A 21,089-nucleotide genomic window follows, 5' to 3' on the forward strand; every position below is an offset into this window, starting at 1 on the left:
AGTCTGTTGTTTCCTCTAAATGGTTGTTTAAAAATAAGCATAATGCTACTGGTAGTATTGAAAAATACAAAGCTAGGTTTGTAGCTCGTGGTTTTTCTCAAAAGGAAGGAATAGATTATGAAGAAACTTTTGCTCTTGTTGCTAGATATGCTTCTATTAGATCTATAATAGCTATTGCTGTAGCCAAAGGTTGGGAACTGCATCAAATGGACGTTAAGACAACCTTCCTCAATGGTGTTATTGAGCAGGAAGTCTATATTGAGCAACCAGAAGGTTATGTAATCCATAAAAGAGATTCTCACGTTTGCAGGTTGAAGAAAGCCTTATATGGGCTCAAACAGGCTCCTCGGGCTTGGTATGAAAGAATTGATAAGTACTTACTAAGCTTAGGGTTTCGTAAGAATGATGCTGATGCTAACATTTACCTAAAGGTTTATAATGATGATATGCTTATTTTGGTTTTGTATGTGGATGATTTATTTCTCACTGGTGAAAATAAATTAATTATAAGATGTAAGAAAGAATTAGCCTCAGAATTTGAAATGACGGATTTAGGTCTAATGCATTACTTCCTAGGGTTAGAAGTATGGCAAAAATCCAATGAAATTTTTCTAAGCCAAGGAAAATATACTATTGATATTCTGAAAAGATTTAGAATGATGGATTGTAAACCCATGCATACTCCTATGGAATCTAACTTAAAGAAGTTAAAGTGTTTCAGCAGCTAACTCTGAGTTTGTAGATCCATTTGAGTACAGGCAGCTGATTGGATCATTAATGTATTTATTCAATACAAGGCCAGATATCTGTTATGTTGTGAATGCCCTCAGTCAGTTCATGAGCTTGCCTAAACTTGTTCACCTGGTGGCTGCCAAGCACATCCTAAGACACCTGCGTGGCACTATTGGTTATGGGCTGAAGTATTCACTTAACACTTCAATCTTCTTGGAAGGCTATTCAGATTTAGATTGGGCAGGAAGTGTCAAGGACAGGAAAAGTACTTCGAGTATCTACTTCAACTTGGGTTTTGCAGTGATCTCTTGGGCATGTAGAAAGCAATCTTCCGTAGCATTGGGCACTGTAGAAGCTGAGTACATTGCAACATCTGTTGCATCCAGAGAAGCAGTGTGGCTTCGCAAACTCCTCGTTGGATTATTTGGTCAAACTAGTGGTCCTACCACCATTCATTGTGATAATCAAAGCTGTATAAAGATGTCAGTAAATCCCCTATTCCATGACCGGTCCAAACATGTGGAAATGCATTATCACTTCATTCGGGATATGGTGCAAAGAGGCGCCATCCATCTAAAGTACATTAGCACGGATGAATAGGTTGCGAACATCCTTACCAAACCTTTATCCAGAGTGAAGTTCGAATACTTTAGAGACAGACTTGGTATTGTGAAAAACGGAACCCTGATTGAGAGGGAGCTCCAATCTCAGCGACTCTATCTGCAACACTTTGAATCATTCTTTGCTTGTGTGCAAGAATGAATTGTGTGCAATCTATGCTTGTGTGCTAGATGGATAATTGTAATTATGTAAAGACCCACTTGTGTATTACACTTTCTATGCTTGTGTGCTAGAACCATCCTATGCTTGTGTGCTAGGTGGAAGATGTAATTCTATGCTTGTGTGCTAGATCCATTCTATGCTTGTGTGCTAGATGGAACTCTAAAGGTTTAGATTATGTATTCTCTTCTTCCCTAGTTAAGAGGGAGTGTTGTTTGTAACTAGGTCAATATATGGGTTCGGATTGCCTTAAGGCAACATCCGAACCCATTTAGGACTGGGCCCTATCCTAAAGGGTAACGTGCCCCCAAGATTAAGCCCAACCCTATGCTTGCATGCCATCCTAAAATACCCCACGCCACAATAACTATATTGGCGCCAAAAGGAAGGAGGCCGACTTGAATCAATAAAGGCTAAGACACATATAAATAAAGATATCTTGCAAAGACAATTATTTCAAGTATTCAACGAATCAGCTCTGCATGAAAAAGTGCGAATTTACACAAGGAGGGTGCGAACTTGTCTAGACTCATGCGAACTTGTCCAAGAGGACATAGGCAATTTTTGATGCAGACTTGAAGAGCTTAGAAGTGCAGATCTGTCATACAAAAGGGATCAGATCTGACAAGGAAGCTAAGTATTGTACTTGTGATATTAAGGGAGAATATATAATCTGACCTGTGGGTCTTTAATGCTGGGTTTTTCCTCCTTGGAGGTTTTCCCAGGGTATTTGTGTTTGTCTCTTGTTTACTTCCTTCATTTATGAGTTTACTGAATTATGATTTACTAAAATGTTACAAATCTGATTAACAAACTAGGGCATAATTAAAGGACATAAATCTGATTACTGATCTAGGGCACAAAATTACACAAACTACAATGTTATGCATGTACCTAAGTAAACTTAAATAAAGTGTAATTATATCCAACATGAATAAATAATTACACCAACACTATTCACATAAATTTTTAGGAAGTTTTAGGAAAATTTTGTCATAACCTTGGCTCTAATTTTTGTATTTTTCAAAATTAAAATAAAGCATAAACAATTGCAAAAATTCATTGGAAAATCATTTGTATATATGTCTCCACTTGATGTGGGCATGGCAAATGAAGAAACATCCTTTCAATGCATAAAATCATGAAACCTTTCAAATTAAAGTTTAAAATCAATGGAGAAGAGGGTTTTTCCTTGAGTGTCAACTTTCAATAATAATTCAAGCAAACCGGTCTTCCATCCATTCCACTGCCAAGCACAATTGAATTCCAAGTATTATCCTTAACATAGTTATGTACATTATTGTTTGTCTCTTGTTTTTATCCACTTCATGCTTCTTTGAGGGGCCCTTCACTCACAAGGCCTTTATACATGCACGGTATTAAATGGCACGGGGTTTAACCTGTTTGGGTTTTCCCCCACTTTGTTTCTTTACATTGCTTTGGTGCTTACTTTAGTTTTCACTTCAATAACATAAGGTCCTTATACCCTAGTGCTTCTCTATCATAATTGGATGTTGTTTTCTTGAGTCATATTGACATTCTTTTGGTCATTTGTGGACAGCAATATACTTTCTTTTTTTTTCTGTTCTTTTTGGTCATTTGTTTTCTTCTATGGTCACAAAATCAACTAACTTATTTTTTTTATTCCTTACCTTACCATCCTTTCATAATCACGATGCTTCTTGTTTAGATTCAAAATTGAAAGCTTTGAAATTGTAGTGGGAATCTTCCTTAGCGGGTGGTTCAAAAGTTTTTTTTTAAACATAGATGTTGATGCAAAATGAAAGTATTTTGAGCACATAAAAGATTACAAGGATAGTCTTTTATAGCTGCAGTCAAATGACTTCGGATAGTTTTTGATGGCTGCGGTCAAATTACTTCAGTATTTTCTAAATATCAGTCTATCCCCACTATTAGACTACTGTCCAAAATAATAATGTAAATTACAATGTTTTATGGCTATAGAAACAATGGAATCACTAGATTCATCATCTTATTTTTTCAAAATATAAAATATCTTTTTAGAAACTATTCGAAGTATCTTTATACTAAATTTCCATTCTCTATGAAAAAGTTATTCTGAAATATCCTAAAAAATAAGCTAGATGCAACACATGTAGACTAGATACTATACATTTCGAAGAACCCCCCAAAAGACAGCAACAGGTCATCATATCCATTTGGCTAATCCCTTCTGCTTGCTCCTAGTGAGAAGGGCATCCATGGTCCATCAAGTTCCATCATCAACAGTATCCCGACCTCCTTTTCGTAGTTTGTTTGCTTCTGATATTCGTCCTTTCTTCTTTTTTGGAATGCTAATGTTTGGGTTTGAGATTCCACTTGCGGTCTGGGCAATAGAGCACTTTCTAGAAGGGACAACCACATCGTTGTGGTCAATGAAGTTTGGTATCGAGTCGTCAAGATCTTTCATAAAGGGAAAGTTGGGTTAATTCCAAGAAATTCTTCTTTGGGGAGTTTCTGAGAAAGGGGTGACATCATAGAGGTTGTAGTATTCACTAAATTTGCAGGTTCTGGCCTAGTCTCCTTTTGGGGAACCTCAAATTTACGTTTATTGTGCCAAATGAAGTCCGCATCTGGAGACCCAGGCTTCTTGATCTATTTTTTGAGACTGGTCTTCCTTGACCTTGATGACCAATTTGAGGTGCAACCAACGATCTTATGAGCCATCACATCCACATTACATCAGAAGCATCTAAAAGTTAGGCATTCTTAGTTTAAGAATTGAGTCCAAGTGCTGAAGGATAAATGAATTTTAATAGTGAAGAATAGGCTTCAAAATATCAACCATAGCACAGGCCTGTATGTAACTGCTTGATGAATCCATTGAATCAAAATCCCACTTTACATACGATCCCACCTAATCAATCATATTCCTAATGAGATGTGAATCCTGCATGATTAAAGGAAGGTTATATAACCTGACCCAAATAGGCACATAAGTTTTTTTGCAGCTACAGGATCAAAAAAAGGGGATGAAGGAGTTAAGAAAAGGGCATTGACCAAAAAACCAAGGGCCATTCTTCTTTACAAAGTTGAAGTCATCTGTTGAATTGAAGTGCAGAAGAAAGAAGCCAAAATCCAACATTTCTATAGCTGGAGTGGCCAAGTCGCTCTAGGTAGACTTTGTTCACTCCAATTGTTCAAATGACACACGTTTCCTCAGAAGTCTCAAGTGAAGGGATCAACTTCCAACATCAAAAATAGCAGCATTGATATAGGAGTCAGAGATATGAAAATATATGGGTTCATCTGCAAAGACCACCTCAGTATCATGCAAGGAGAAAGCTTGTTTAACATTTGTAGGGTTTGAGCTGGAGCTAGGAGCCTAAGAAGTATCTGTAGCCAAATTTGGGGTCAGTTTTAAGGGTAGAAGGTTAGGTCTCACCAGAATAATCTATTCCTTGCGTAAGGCACTTCATTCATGGAATGGATTTGTGCTATTCTTGCAAGTCTTGAAGGGGAGAGATTGGTTGGGGCATTGGTGCCATAGAGTTGGTGGCATTTGAATCATGCAGGGTAGGAGGAGGGAGTTCCTGTTGTGCGCCGCCTGCCGTTGTCCCAAGAGGATCAAAACCTAGGCTAGAGACCAAGGACAAACCCATCACCTTCTTCGAGCCTCTTTTTGTTTCAGATTGCTGAATCTTGCGCTGCTTTTCACCATTTCGCCGTGTCTCAACTCCATTTGCCTGTTGAAGCTCCTCGCTTTGCGCTTCTGTAGAATGCACGTCACACATGTTGCTTGATGTATTAAATTCTCCTAAGCTACTTCAGATTTTAGTCTAGATTAGTGCCATACATAAAAAATAGACCCTAAATAGATGCTAGATGTACCTCATGAGAAAATATTGTGTCATATTAATAAAGCTAAATCTTTCTTTGTGCTGTTTCTGGATTCAATAGTGTGTGTCCTTTTTGCATCTTTTGGGTCACACTCTGTGATCCATCATCAGGATGTTAGAGAGCTCAAGAGTAGAAAGATCTTTGTGAGTATGTTAAGATAATTGCTTTAAGCCTTTAAAGATTGTTCAGTTACATGCATACATGATGGGCAGTTGAAAACATCACTTTGAAAGTCAAAATGAATTCAATAAGTTTCAATTTACATTTTTTTATGGCATGCATTGCAATGTAAACTATATATCTGTCAGTATGCCATTGTCATCTTCTAAATTTTAAACGTCGGTGATCAAATTTTTGATTTGAGTGTTTATGTATTGAATTTTATATATTTTAATGAAGAAGATTTGTCGACCATTCATCTTGTATATGCTACAAGCTTCTAACTCTGCAATTGTTTGCTTCCTAGTTTGTTTCCATTGTTTAGGTTTTTAAAATTCATCGAAGCATGGAACTATGTTTTAATTTTTAACTGATTCATCATCATTTTTATTCAAAATATTGAAATTAATTTTGTGACAGAGTTCAAATGCATTCTTTTGTTTTGTCATAAGTTAAATTTCCATGTTGATGGATGCATTATGAGATTCTACATTCGATTTGCTTAAGTTTTGGTATTTAATAATCAGGGTAATGTAATAGGCCGGGGAATTATCGAGTTTTGTGATGACGGACCTCCTGTAAGTTATTCCTAAACCAAGTATGATTAAATTCAGTATTTATGAATTGTTTATTCCAATAACCTTTGTCTTTAAGACTTTATGTATCATGATTATGAACTGTACGGAGATTTGTCTTTGTTATACAGTTTTGGCTTGTTTTCAAATGCAAGAGTGTAATTTTATAAGCTGTACTTAGGTCATCATAGGGTTACATGTTCTCAGATTTAGTTTTACTAAATAAAATTGATGATTTCAACTAGACATTATGTAGAGCAAAGGGGATTTATGCATGCATTTTCTGCTCATTACTAGTAACTTATTTGAATTCATGGGTAATGTTGATAAGATATATATAAAAGAAGTTATATGTAATGGATCCTTTTTCTTTCTACTATTTTGACACAGTTTGATATGCATGTTTAGCATCATTCAACAAAGCATAGAAGCAAAATGCAAAAGATAGTATTAAATGAAAAATTTACATAGACAGACACAATGTTATTGTGGCTTAACTACACACATAATCTTACAGCAAGTTTCAGATGCTATACAAAGCTCTTCTTATGGGTTAAAAAAATATGGAAATAGTAATTTTCCATCTGTACAAAGGCGAAAAACAAGTGGTTTCAAACCATATTTGAGAAATTCAGCCTAAATCCTCTCACAATCTATTGTTTTTCTAGCGCATAGCTTCAAAATAGATATCCTAATGTCTCTTCAGAAAAATATTAGAGAAGGAGAAGAGGATACATGGACTACAAACTGATCAAGAACATCAAATATAGAATTGCCATGGGAGGAACAGGTTTTGGTGCCAATTTTAGAAGAGGGATTTTTCTTTGGGAAGAGTTTATAGGTTCCGTAATGTCTCTAGCACGAAATAGTTGATAAAAATTAATAGATTATTAGGTTGTCCTACTTGAATTTTACTTCAAATTGATAGAGATGGAATGTAGATTCTGCTAGAATTAGTGTTCTTAAAGTTGTTGGAAGGAAAGTAGTACTATGAGTTTCATAAAAAAGATGGATACAACCATGAAAACAACAATGTACAATCACCATACAAATGAGATCAAGATTTTAACTAGTACGCTCAACTATAGGGGACCGGGAAACCATCTGGACGTGGTTACTCAATCCAAATTGGATGGTAAGAATGTTAGTACATATGACTCACAAAACCACTATTTTCTTTCTCTAGTCAAAAAACTAATTATGTAACTTGAAACATTCTCAAAACAATCTTAATTCTTGATCTTAGTAGCTTGTACAAGTTTTGACAAAGGTTATAGACAGTTCTTGCATGCCCCCCTTTTATTAATTCATCATATAAGGACTCATGAGCCCATTTCCAAATTTCCTAGTGGGCAAGGGGTAAGTGTTAGGGAAATATTTCATAATAAGTATTTTTTTTTTTTGGTACATCAGGTGTTCAAAACTCATTTCTAGTGTTCAAAAATTCAATTCTTCACATCTTTTATTGAGGGGATCATAATTTATTAATTATCTGGGTGGATTTAGTGGAACATAGTATAAATAATATAATATCATTATTTATCAATTTGTATTTCTTGGAGGAGGCTATGACACTAGGCATATAGATTCTATGACAGAGCATTATGAGGGAGTTACAGGTTGGCTTGAAGAGGATGTTATTATGGCCAAAAGGGTGGACTGATTTTGAGGAGGAATCGTGACTTGAACAAGCAGTTGCTATTTTTGGTGAAAGGACAACTTGTGGGGGCAGTTGGGATTTGGGTTGATTCCCTTATAATGTAAATTGAGGTTCTTAGATAGCCATTATCATCTTTTGTTTCTCTCATTTTTTATGTATTAGTTAAACTTTGTGTTCATCTGTTGAGTCAAGGGCGAAAATCCTTTGATTTGGAGATCAGAGGACAAAACCCCTTTGGTTTCTTGTGGGCAATCTTATTCAGGGATTTCACTTGTGCTGAATGTGTTTTTGTTTACTTTACTAGCAAGTGATTTGTAGAGTAGAGCAACAACATATAACAACATTAGATTTGATTTGACTTCTTCCAACATATCTATATGTGTTTTAAGTGATTTATTCAAATAGTAGTATTCAGCTCCAATATGATTGTGAAGGATTTACTTTGTTTATGCAATTTATTGCTCCATATTTTTGGCATCATTATTTAAAAAAATAGAATATATAAAAATTATTATTCATCCATTCTATGCTCTCACCTTGCCTTTACGGAATCTTGGTGTTAAAAAAGTGGTGAATAATTTTATTTACTTACTATATGCTCACAATTTACCCTCATGGGATCCTGGTGATTAGAAAGTGGTAAATAATTTATATAAAAATTGGTTGAGGTCATTACTGTAGTATTAGAGCTGATTACTTGCCAACATATAAATCATGAAAGGAAAACATAGAACTCTAACAAAAAATGAAAGGGAAGATATTTTTCATGGTACTTTGATGGGGATTTAGAGAAGCCAAGTAGAATGATTGAGCTACTAGCACAAATGCTGCAGCATCTGTAATGTCCCTTCCTTAGGCATCTTAGACTTGAGCGGAGGTTGGCCTATTATTAGGGTCCTGTAGGTCAGCTGTGTGGTTTGGGGACCCCACCGGGGGTTGTGGAACTCAGCAGGGAGCTTTTCAGGCCTTTTAGATTGGAATTTAGGGGTTGAATTCATGGTTAAAATTGAAATATTAAAGTTGGCCTCATGTGAATAGTAACAAAAAACATAAGATGAATAGTAAAAAGTGCCCCCCATCCTAGTAACTTAAGTTGTCTTTTAAAAGGGGCCAAGTTCACAATGAGAAATTAGATCCTCAAGGATATTTTATGATTTTAAGGTCAAATAGTAACCCCAAAATAGATAAAAAGGCATTTTGCCTATCATTTGGATTCATTCTTACATCTCCATTTTCAGATCAACAACTTGCATGAGGGTTTTAGTAGCTTTGGGCTTCCAAAAACGCCAACTTCTGGAAGAATTGGGGGATTTGTGTTAGTTTTACTTTCAGATTAACAATAAACTCAGAAAATAGATGTTTGTTGTTAGGGTTTTCAACTTAGTGAATGACAGAGAGCAAACAAACAAACAAATGAAAATGAGACAAGACAACGTTACCCTGGGAAAACCTCCTAGGAGGAAAAACCCAGCAAGAAGAGATCCTCAGATCTGATTATGAATTATACAATATTCTGATTACAACACTTATCTCTTTAGGAGGTCTGAAATGGCCACACTTTAGGGCTGATGTAGATGACTAAACAGTATCAGGTCTGCACCTCAAATCTGCACTTTTGTCTTCATTAACCAGTAACCCGGTCTGCACTTTTGACGCCTTACTCTTGACAGCAGTTTGCACCTTTCACTGGAGATATTCACACCTAAAGGCATCATATGTAGTTCACATTCATGCACATCAGACAACTGACTTTTTTCGCTTCAACTTGAGAGCTAATTCGCATGATGAGAGGAAAGATATAATTGTGTTAATGAGGTCAAGTAGTTGTTCATTTATATGAGGCAAGAGTACCTATTTGAGGTCGGCTTGGTGCTGATCCCTTTTATTTATTTTATGACTTTTGGTTTATAGGGTCGGCCCTATTAGAGGGAACATGTTTCCCTTAGAGTGGCGTGTGACTATTAGTTATAGGGTCGGCCCTATTAGGGGGAACACGTTTCCCTTTAGTGTGGCGTGTGAGAGGGGAGAGAAGGGCCCAGCCCTTGGCGGATTCCAATGTTGCCTTAAGGCAATTGGAATCCGCATCCTACCTAGTTACAATCAACAATTTGGACGAAAACCCATCTCTCCAGCTGTCAGTTTCCATCAGAATCCAGCTTCAATGTGCATATGACAGGTTTATTTCAATCAGTTGCAGGGCAGGTTTATTTCAATCAGTTAGAGGGCAGGTTTATTTCAATCAGTTGCAGGGCTGACCTTCCAGAGGTCATTTCCATATTTTCCAGCTCTATTTCAGCGAGCCGCTCCATTTTGGGTAGAAGGGTTTCAAACCCTAGAGTGTATTTAGGGTTTTGACATTAATTGGAGCTGATTTCTATATTTCTATTGGGTGTAAACTTGCATCAGACTTATGAGTTCATGTTAATTGTATGTACTCTGCTGTTTTAAGCAAATGATAGTTTCTGAATTACCTTCCTTGTGTGTTATGCATTATGTTAGATTAAATCAACAATCTCTTTATGTCATATTCAAGAATCTTGCATAAAATTTCAAAACCAATGAAAACAAAAACCAAAACCAGTCAAACCCCTTTCAAAAATACGCTGGCCAAAGATTTTTCAGCAAACGAACAATGCACATAACCTCATAATTTGGATCAGATTTGGGTGAAAATTGGAGTGGGGATCTTTCGGCTTCAAACTAACATGCAAAATCTAAATTGTACATCACTGAGAGAGGGAAACTCAACTTCAAACAATTGAATGATGGTAATCCAAACAAATCCCATTCAAAAACCCTTTAGGCCCATGATTTTATAAAGGTTGGAAAATCAGAATGAAGCAGCTAGTGCAGAGGAGTTAGACACATTCTTTATGATGTATCAAGGGAAATTATAAGACTTTATAGTTGTGTTAACTTTTGAAAATTTCTTAGAGATAGTCGGGAAGAAGTATGAGGGTGAAAGAGCCCATGGTAGCAATTGAAGGGATGACATGAGAGATGTGCAACATAAAATGAAGAAACTGAATGCTCCTACTTTTGATGGTAGTAGCAGTGAATCTTTGCTATAGGGAGGTGCTTTTTTCAATGAACACAATAAGAAATTAGCATTGCATGTTGAATGCAAATATTTATTTTTTGAAATAGATACTCTAGTGTGTTGTGCATTTTGCATCACATCCCCGTCTTGTCGACAGGGACCCTCGATTTTTGAAGTCTGCCCGATAGAGGAGGAAAACCAAACCCAAGCCTGAGAACCATGGCCATTGCAATCGCCTGATATTTGGCGAGTATAGTCTTAAGCTTGAAAGAAAGCTCGAGTTGCGAGTCATATAGATGATGTCGAAGTAGTAGGTCATTATCATGTCCAAGATCACTGAGATTTCCCGAGCAATGGCCATGTTCAATATCAGTGGGTCAATGCAGCGTTTTGAGGTTTGTGTGCTTGAAGCACATTCCTCTAAGAATTTCGGGCAAAACACCTCCCAACGCCGAAGGTAGCACGATGAAGTGTTCCGATGTTTTCAAATGCCCTCGAATCATCGAATTGTCCCTCATTTCGCGTAGAAATACCTTGCAATCCCGAAAACTCCCCGAAATCCCGAATAAAGGGCTTTGTGTTTCGATTTCGGGTGAAATCTGACCTTCTAATCTCGAAAGAATCCTAAGTCGATGCCACAGAAGAGGAATTTCGGGCATTTACTCTGAAATGCAAACATTGTCTTCTTGTCGGGCTTTCAAAAGCAAATGAAATGCCGAAAATCATTCAAATTTGCAAGTCGCCGAAAGGCTGAAAATGAACAAATTCGCACAATGTCTCTCAAGAAAAAGTGAAATGGGAGGGTAAGGGGTTTGAAAACTCTCACAAATTGTCTTTAGAGGCTGAATTTCGTCCCTTTATCAGGTCGTGATGAAGGGTGAAGGGGGGCGAAGTTTGCATTTCGTCCAAAACACCCGAAGTTGCAAACCAAACTAAACCCTAAGCTTTGCGTAAGGCAACCAGTAAGCCCGAGAATCACTAAAATAAAATGAAGAAATAAAAATTGCACCTTTCAGGGAAAATGAACAAGGAGTATGATATCGCGCAAAGTCACCAACAATGTCGAAAATAAAAAAAACGTCAAGTTTGTGTGATATCATCTCTTAACCGACAACTTAAAGTTTCAAAATCGGCCTCTAAGGCCAAAATGCAAGCAAAGGCTCTAAAATTGGCTTAGTAGGCCGAAATACCAAGCAGAATCACGCAAAAGAAGGCAAGTAGCTGAAATTTCAAGAAGGGCCAAGTCGCGCGATTTAACTTAGGAGGTTCGAAATAGAAAATCATGCATTTTCCTTCATTTGGCCAAAGAACTTATAAGATCAAAATTGTGCAATTCACCCCATTTGCCCGAAAAAGTGAAATGGGAGGTAAAGTGCACAAAAAGAAGAATAGGCCAAAAAGGTTTCAAATGTAAAATTGCCTATAAGACCAAATTAGGCTGAAAATGTATCTAAGAATTCCTACAAAATGCATTGATAGCCCGAAATTTCAAGAAGGGCATTATAACAAAAAAATTAAATCTCTCAAAACCTCTAGTAAGCCCGAAATTCGCTCAAAAAAAAGAACAAATGCCCGAAGTTTTCACAAAAGTTTGTGTACTTAAGTAAAAGGGATGCGATAAAGGAGGCAAATCACACAAATTCATAAAGGCCCAAAATCCATAAAGAAAATAACTCACAAATGCCCCTCGTAGGCCGAAAAACTCTTCTAAGCTCCACATTTGTGCAATATAGCCGAAAACTTCCGAAACTCGCAAAGTTGACTTTCAACCTGAAATTGGCAGGGATGACTTAAACTTGCAAAATCGGCTTTTTAGCCGAAAATGACTAACTATTCACATTTGTACGATTAGGTCAAACAAGCCGAAATCTCAAAAAAGACTAAAATCACGCAATCCGGCCAAGTTAGCCAAAATTAGAAGCCAAAATCGTGCAATTTTAATCATTTGGCCAAAATCATTCAAAGGCAAAAGTCGCACAGGGGGAGGGCATTTCAACTTAAGGGTTTAAATCTCGCTTTTTAACCTTAGAACCCTAATTTCATGAGGGGCATTTAAAGTTAAATTCAATGATTGTTAAATTAATCTATTTAATTCTCCGGAATGATTAATGCGGATCAAAATTGATTGTTTGTAGGTCGACGACGTTGTCGGGAAAAACCAGGAGAAAGCCTGAAGCGTAAATTAGAGACGCGATTGCGATCAACGCCTTGAAGCGAAAATGGAGGAGCGCAGGATCAAAGCGATAGCCCCAAGCGTTGCCAATGAAGAACGCACCTCAGAATGATAAAGACGAAGCACAGAGAAGCGCACCACCACCTGAACTACAGAGTTGAAGTCCACCAGCAAGATTGAAGACAAAAAGCAAAAGAATAGATGTGTTCAAGAAACATTCTATTCTCGGTTGGCGAGTCTAAAGTCGCATTGCTACGACTCTATCCTACAAACCACTATGTTGACGAGTCTAAAGTCGCATTGCTACGACTCTATCCTACGCAGAATAGATGTGCAAGCTCAGAAATGCACAACTGGAATTAATTCTAGAAATTCTGTTTAAAGAACTGAAATTGTTTAATGTAAAGTTGCCTGTGGGTCTCGCTCAAGATATTTTGAAACAAAGGGACACATGTCAGTTCTGGATAAGTTCTGTCTTACTACCAAATTGACCAGATTAAAGCCAAATAGTGGTAGGCAGTTGAGAAGGTGGCTGAAGGGATAACTAAGAATTGAGTTGGCATGGGAAGGTGGTTGAAGGGATAACTGAGAATTGAGTTGGCATGGGTTAAGGCTGCCAGCTTCTAGAAGGCAAACCAGGGCCCTTGGATGCAGTCAATCCTGGCTACCGGTTCGAATTGTAAAATCTATAAAAGGCAGAGGCCTTTCTTTTGTAAAGGGTTAGATTTTTAGGCAGTTAGACTGTTAGATTTCAGTTAGAATAGGTTAGATTGTAGAAGGTTAAATTTTAGGAGTAGCATAGAAATGTTGCAGAAATTGTTGGAATAGGCAGCTAGAATCAATATAATGGACATTGATTTGGTGTTTATCATCTTGGTTTTAGTCTATTTGCATGGTTTCTTTCAGCAATTTAGATAGATCTTTCTTTTTGGGTGTGCAGGTATCTGATGGATTCAAGCCCATACCATTGAGGATATGCTGATTGTGTATCCTTGTGTATGGTTAGTCTGAGCCATAAAAAAATTGTGTTTAATTCAATTGTAGGTGTCCGTCTGAGCTGCGCCAGAATTGGGTGTTTGGGCATGCACCTGCAGTTTGAAAATCTTCTAAGTCTCCTTGAAGATTGCACCGTTCTTGTGATATTGTGAGTTATTCTGGCCAAGCAGGGATTGGTTATGTTGAATCCGTCTACCCGCATACCAGTCTTGTTAATTTTAGGTTTCCTAAACCCTTCTTTGCTTTGATTTCCCAGTTCAAGAATCAGATGTTGACCAACTTGTTGCAAAACGTAAGGCCCCTTGTGTTACCAGCAAAACACATCGACCGTTGAGTTATCTTGCAGTCAAGAACTGACATTTGGAACCAAAATAGCATTAGGGGTTCCTTATACATGAGAGGATAGGATACTCGGCGAGAACATTCTATTCTGTGTTGGCCGGATAGAGTCGTATCAATGCGACTTTAGACTCGTCAACATAGTGGTTTGTAGCGGTGTTCAAGAAACATTCATCAGTATTTCAAGCCGTGAAAAGATAGGATCATTGCCATGCGAGTTTGGTTTATAAAGTAGCTACGTTGATGGGCATAGATTTGTGAAGGATGCTTTAGTTGGTTCTTGTTCAATTAGTTATCTTCATTTTGAGGGCTTGGGTTTCAAAAATGTCATTGTTGCTACAAATCTTTCAAAAGTTTCCAAGTTAGCCATGGAAGATAATTTAATTGCCCATTGGATTACACTTAAAAGCAAGGTTACTTGGAGACAGGGGTATTTGGAGACACTTGAGACTAGTACTGTTACCAGCATGACTAATTTTCAAAACTAGGAGATCCCTTGGAGACGCCAATTTTTTTTAATATAATTTAATAATTTCTAGAAAATATCATGACATAGAACTTTTAAGACAAGAATAGTGGTAAATTTTAACATTAACTTCAAAGTTTAAATACACAAATGTCATTGTGGGAAAGAGCCAAAGAGTTCAAAACTCACAGTACATATTTCATTTTAGATTATCATTACATATTGAAATTAAAAATATTGATAGTTTGATGCTAATACACATGCCAAAGGATATGAGATGCCTAGTTATGAGAAATTTTTTTAAGATCTTTTGAGAATGGAGAAGGTTTACATGGATGTGTCCCTATAAGATATTTGAGAAGGTTGGAGATGCTCAGTGGCTTCCTTTATTTCCAATAGTTGAATTGATGTTACACAAAGATCTCTTATTACCATTTTGGTGACCTCTTTAATAGAACAGCGGTTAGTAAATTATGATACTACAAGAAAAGTGAATAATTGAACATCATTGATGAGTCTTTCTAGAGTGGCAATTGAGCAGATTGATCAAAAGACTTAGTGGCTATCATTATCATTAAATAAGTAATAACTATTTTGCAAGGGTGATGATAGAGGATATGAAATGGAGTTTTTTATAACACCTTATGCCCTAAGCTTTTTGGGGGAGACATCAATTTTTGGTCAGGAGACTTTGGAGATGGTCCAGAGACGATGGCTCGATGAACCCTATGTGTTGAGATGTTTCCGGAGACACGTCTCCATCTGCAAGATGTGTCTCAAGTGGTAGGAGACGGGTCTCCTGGTAACCATGCTTAAAAGAAAGGAAGTTAGTAGTGACAATAATTTCTTGCACTAGATTGACACCATGTCATTGTAAAGCAAGTGTTCAAGATGGGAACATACTACAAAGAAAAGGATACTACAGAATTGAAACATGTTTGCTGGAAAGGAGGCTGCTTTTAGGTGTAGTGGGTAGCACAAGTCTAGAGGGTACCTTGATGCTATTGAACTTTGTAAATGGCATAGGATTGAAGGGTTCTACAAGAATGGAAAAGTGTAATGCCCCCATTTTGAAATAGGATTTAATAATAAATACTGATAGTAAAATTACAATATAAAAGAATAAAATTAAAATATAAAAGAATGAAATTATAATAATTAAAATTTAGTTAAGGTTAATGAATGGTTAAAAGGCATGAAGTGAAAAGTTGTGACTCCCTCAAGCATGAGGTATAAAAGGGAGGAGAGAGAACTTCATTTGGAGGGGGAATTTTAATCTACAATCAGGAGTGCAGATCTGAATTATATAATAAGACAGCAATGAGGAGGCATGACCTTTTAAAGGGACATCTCTTTGCAAAGAGATGTGTCTCATCAATGAGAGATGAAGGTATAAAGGGAGTAAGCAATTAAGATGAAGAGAGGGGAATAGATATTCAGATTATGAGTTTAATATAGAAGGGTGCAGGCATCAATCAAGGAATGGAATGAAGAGAGGAAGAAAGAATGAAGCATAGGGATTAAGGAAGGGTTAATGGAAGAAGAAGGAATGGGCAGAAAATAAGGAAGTGACTTTTAAGGACAAATGATGAAAGGTTGTGACCCTTTGAAAGGGTGGTAACTGTGAAAGGTTGTGACCCTTGCAAAGGGAAGGCATGGTGAAGGGGTGTGACTTCTCCATCACAATGGAAGATATAAATGAAAGTAGGTCTCATTTGAGGAGGGAAAAGAGAGAAAAATTGTGAAAGAATATATTATTCTAAAAGGTAGCAATGAAGGGTGGTGACTCAATTCTAATGAAAGGTGGTGTCTCTTTGACCAATGAAGCATAAAGAGATCATTCGAATTATTCAATGATCACTTATCAATCATCATTCCAATCATTCAAATCAAGCGAACAATCAATCAGCAAATCATTCTATCAAAACAGCATTCATTCAAACATCAAATCAGACTTCATTACATTATCACTCATCAATACCCCAGATCATACAGTCAAGGGAATTCATTCAATCAATCAATCACTCATAAATCGTCAGATCAGAAACAAAGACAGTAATAAAATAATAAGAAAATATCCAGATCAAACAGAAAAGAAGATTACAAGGATACTGAATGCTGTAATAATCAGATCAGAATATAACTCATGAATATTCCAATCCACTATGGTAATATAGAAATTGTTGTTTAGTTTTATATATATAAATTTATTGCACATATCTATTATATATTAATAAGCATTGAAATATACGTTTAACAGTATAACAGTCAGTCAAAGGGAAGGAAGGAAATCTGCAATTAAGGGAGAACAGCTATAGGGCACCTTGCTACAGTAGCAAATAGGGAGAGAACAGCTATAAGGGCTCCCTATTACACTGTGAAAGGGAGAGATCGGCTAAGGGCACCCTATTGCAATTTCCCTTCCAACTCCCATAGCGAGGGACTGCTGATGAACCCAAGATTCTCCAGCCATGGAAGAATGGAGGGGATTGCACGGAGGGAGAAACGATTGTCTTAAGGCACCCTACCATGCCTCCTTATTCCATACTTTATATGTCTGAGATCCTACATACAAATCAGACTCTAGCTCAGAATCAGGATTCAAATTCAAGATCACATTTTTTAAAGAGATATTTTACTTGGTAAGATGTAACCCTAACCCTAATTTGTTGCAATTGCGATTCTAGGGCGAATTAGGAAGGGGATATTAGAAAAAATTGTCTTGGTTCCGAACTCCATTATTGACACTCGAGAGAAGAAATTAAGGGGTGAAGCATCATGGAGTACTTGGTTTGTTAAAGGAACCTACGCACAAAGGATTCTAATTGGTGAGGGGAGAGATACTAGTACATCTAGCAGTACATTGCTTGTGAGCTAGCAAGTTTGGGAAGGGAGTATTTGTCATGTCTCCTTTTTTTATTAATTAATCATATGAGAGCCCATGAGGCCATTTCCAAATTTCTGAGTGGGAAAATATTTATAATAAATTATTTTTACATGAGGTGTTCAAAACTCATATCTAGTGTTTAAAGCACTGCTCTCTAAATTTTTTATTGAGGGGATCATAATTTATTAATTATTTGGGTGGATTCGGTGGAGCATAAGATAAATAATATAATATTATTGTTTACCAATTTGCATTTCTTGGAGGCGGCTACAACACTTAGCATGCAAATTCTATGAGAAGGTCATGGGGAAGTTACAATAATTATGATTAGATTCTATGATATAGAATTATAAGGGAGTTACAGGTTGACTTTAAGATGATGTTATGATGACCAAAGTGGGGGACTAATGTTTAGGAGTAATCTTGACTTGAATAAGCATTTGCTATTTTTGTGAAAGCAAAACTCTTGGGAGCATCGGGATTCAGGTTGCTTTCCTTTTACTATAATTTGATTTGTCTTCCTGTAGCATATATGTATGCATTTATCTTCAGTTGATTTATTCCAGCATATTCGAATTATAATATTCAGCTTTAGTGTGATTGTGAAGGATATACTTTGTTTATGCAATTTATTACTCTATCTTAAAGGCACCATTGTTTAATAAATAACAGAGAAAATATTGTTCATTCACCATATGCCCACTTAGTCCTTACAGGATCTTGGTGAAAGGAAAATGGTGAATAATCTTATTTACTTACCGTGCTCTCACCTTACCCTCATATGGACTTGGTGATCAAAAGGTGGTAAATAATTTATATACACATTGGTTGAGGTCTTTACAGTTCTCGTGTGATCTGTATATCTTCAAGTCAGATATAGTTGAAGCAAGTTATTGGAAACTAGAGAAGAAACAAGGTATAATTTTCTTAGTGGAAAAGCTGCCAAAATAAACAAGGTAGCAATTTCATTTGTGACACGTCTGTTCAAAAGTGTTGTAATCAGGTAGCAACTTTTCTTGTGACTGTCAAAGGACAAGGGATGCTGTGGCAGTTTTTCCATTTTTTATTCTTCCTAGGATTCTTCTTCAGGCCTCTTCACATGCACATTGTATAAATACATCCATAGCGGTTATTGTGAAAACATTCATAAATTTTTACAATCACTCATTCCTTTATCTATTTCTTCATTTTCAAGTAGATTGAGAAGTTCTTAGTTGAGATTGTGCTAGAGAATTTTGTGCATATCAGAGCATGCATTTGCAGCAAGTTATTGAGCACTTGGAGTAGGATAATGTAGAAGTGTTGAATGTGTCCTACAATGTGAAGGCAAAGATATTATAATACTGGAAAGAGATTGTAATGTCCCCTATAAGGATGTTACCTGTTTCCCAATAGTTACATACATCATTTGACATCATTATGTCTTAAATTAGGTTATTGAGTTTAGAAGTATATATTATACAATAAACAACTAGTTAAATTTAGGGCTCACCCTCACTTCTTCCCTAACCCTACGGAAGATGGTGGAATTACGATACCAGGGTGCTTGGAAACAGTGTACGAGTGGGCTCCCTCAAGGTTTCTTAGGAACATATGTTTATGCCCATCTCGGGACTCTCCCTCAAGGCTTCAAAAATATATGTCCTTACCCATCTTGGGATGTTCCTACCCATCTTGGGATTTACCCATCTAGTGACCGAATTACTCTGCCTTCTCCTACACAAACCCCCTATCCCAGCGTAGGCATTAGCTGAAGTCTAAGGACTAGAGCATTAATATATTAATTTCTTTATGTATTAAATATTATGAATGTATATGAAATTAAGTATGACGGTCATACATATTGCAGTCTATATTAATATTACTATTAAATTCTGCATGAGAACATTATCAGGATTCATATATTAAGCATACATATTAAGCACATCCCCATGCATACAACCAAGAACAAGGATGTTACTGCCTGTAACTTAATAACAGTTCTCATCTGATCTGGTCGATGGTGATGTCACTGGATGCTTTTGATTCCTTTCCTTTATATCTTTCAAAGTGAGGGACAGGTCACACCTCTTCATCATGTATGCCCTTTCACAGTTAACACCCTTTGAAAGAGTGCAACTCTTCATTGTTTCTGCCCTTTGAAAAGGGAAACAACCTTTCACAATCAGATCTGCACTTCTGATTCCCAGAACACACAATCTAACCCAGAAGTTCAGCTCTGATAATATCGTGGATTGTGGAAATCTGATATCATTAATTAATTTCTGCACTTATTATTCAAATCAGATCTGCACTTCTGATTCCCAAAATTATCCCCCCTTAAATGAGGTTCTCTTCTCCCTTTTATATCTCATGTTTGAGGGAGTCACAACTTTTCATTTCATGTCTTTTGACCATTCATTAACTTAATTAAATTTTAATTATATTTAATTATATTCTTTTATATTTTAATTTTTATCATTATTATTCATTATCAAATTCTGTTTCAAAGTGGGGACATTACAGTCCACTCCACTCGAGATTGCTTGTCCTCAAGCAATGATCATGGAGTGTTCAAAATGACTTCCAATATGAAATGGCTTTGGAAACACACATGGAATAAACATGTTGTAAACATAGTAGGCATGAACCAAACATAGAGCATACACCATAAAAACACGGAGCATACACATGGAAATATGCAAACACAGAGCATACACCAAATACATGTATTGTTAGATTCCTTCTTATTGACTTGAATGATTCCTTGATTCGTCTTTATACTGCAGGATCAAAGCTTTGATACCAATTGTAATGTCCCCTACTAGGACGCTACCCGTTTTCCAATAGTTACATACATCATTTGACATCATTATGTCTTAAATTAGAAGCATATATAATGCAATAAATAACTAATTAATTTCGGGTTCGCTCTCACTTCTTCCTTAACCCTATAGAAGATGGTGGAATTATTGTGCTATGGCGCTTGGAAATAGTCTACGAGTGGGTTCCCTCAAGGTTTCTTAGGAACATATGTCTATGCCCATCTCGGGTTTCTCCCTCAAGGCTTCAAAAATATATCCTTACCCATTTAGTGACCGAATTACTCCGTCTTTTCCTACACAAACCCCCTATCCTAGTGTAGGCATTAGCAAAAGACTAAGGACTAGAGCATTAATATATTAATTTCTTTATGTATTTTGAAATATAGTATAATTGATTGTAAAAGATTCTTGATACGTTCATGAGAAAGTCATGATCAAACCCGCGAGAACAATGACCCAGCGAGAGCACAATGGATTTGAACCTTGGCGGTCGCTTCACCAACAAAGTGTTTTAACCGTGACAATACATGTCCGAAGACAATTTCGTTTGACCATTCATTAACTTAATTAACTTTTAATTATATTTAATTAAATTCTTTTATATTTTAGTTTAATTT

General features: G+C 36.5%; 1 protein-coding gene across 1 annotated transcript in view; it reads left to right on the forward strand.

Annotated features, from left to right (window-relative positions):
• The window catches only part of LOC131064234 (uncharacterized), a 141,047-nt gene that overhangs the window by 21,750 nt on the left and 98,208 nt on the right, over positions 1–21,089 (forward strand). The window contains exon 6 of the mRNA XM_057998331.2: positions 6,060–6,110. Within this exon, the coding sequence (XP_057854314.2) occupies positions 6,060–6,110 (51 nt within the window). The remainder of the gene's footprint in view (positions 1–6,059; positions 6,111–21,089) is intronic.

The sequence above is a fragment of the Cryptomeria japonica genome, chromosome 6 (assembly GCF_030272615.1).
Source record: "Cryptomeria japonica chromosome 6, Sugi_1.0, whole genome shotgun sequence".
NCBI classification, from domain to species: domain Eukaryota; kingdom Viridiplantae; phylum Streptophyta; class Pinopsida; order Cupressales; family Cupressaceae; genus Cryptomeria; species Cryptomeria japonica.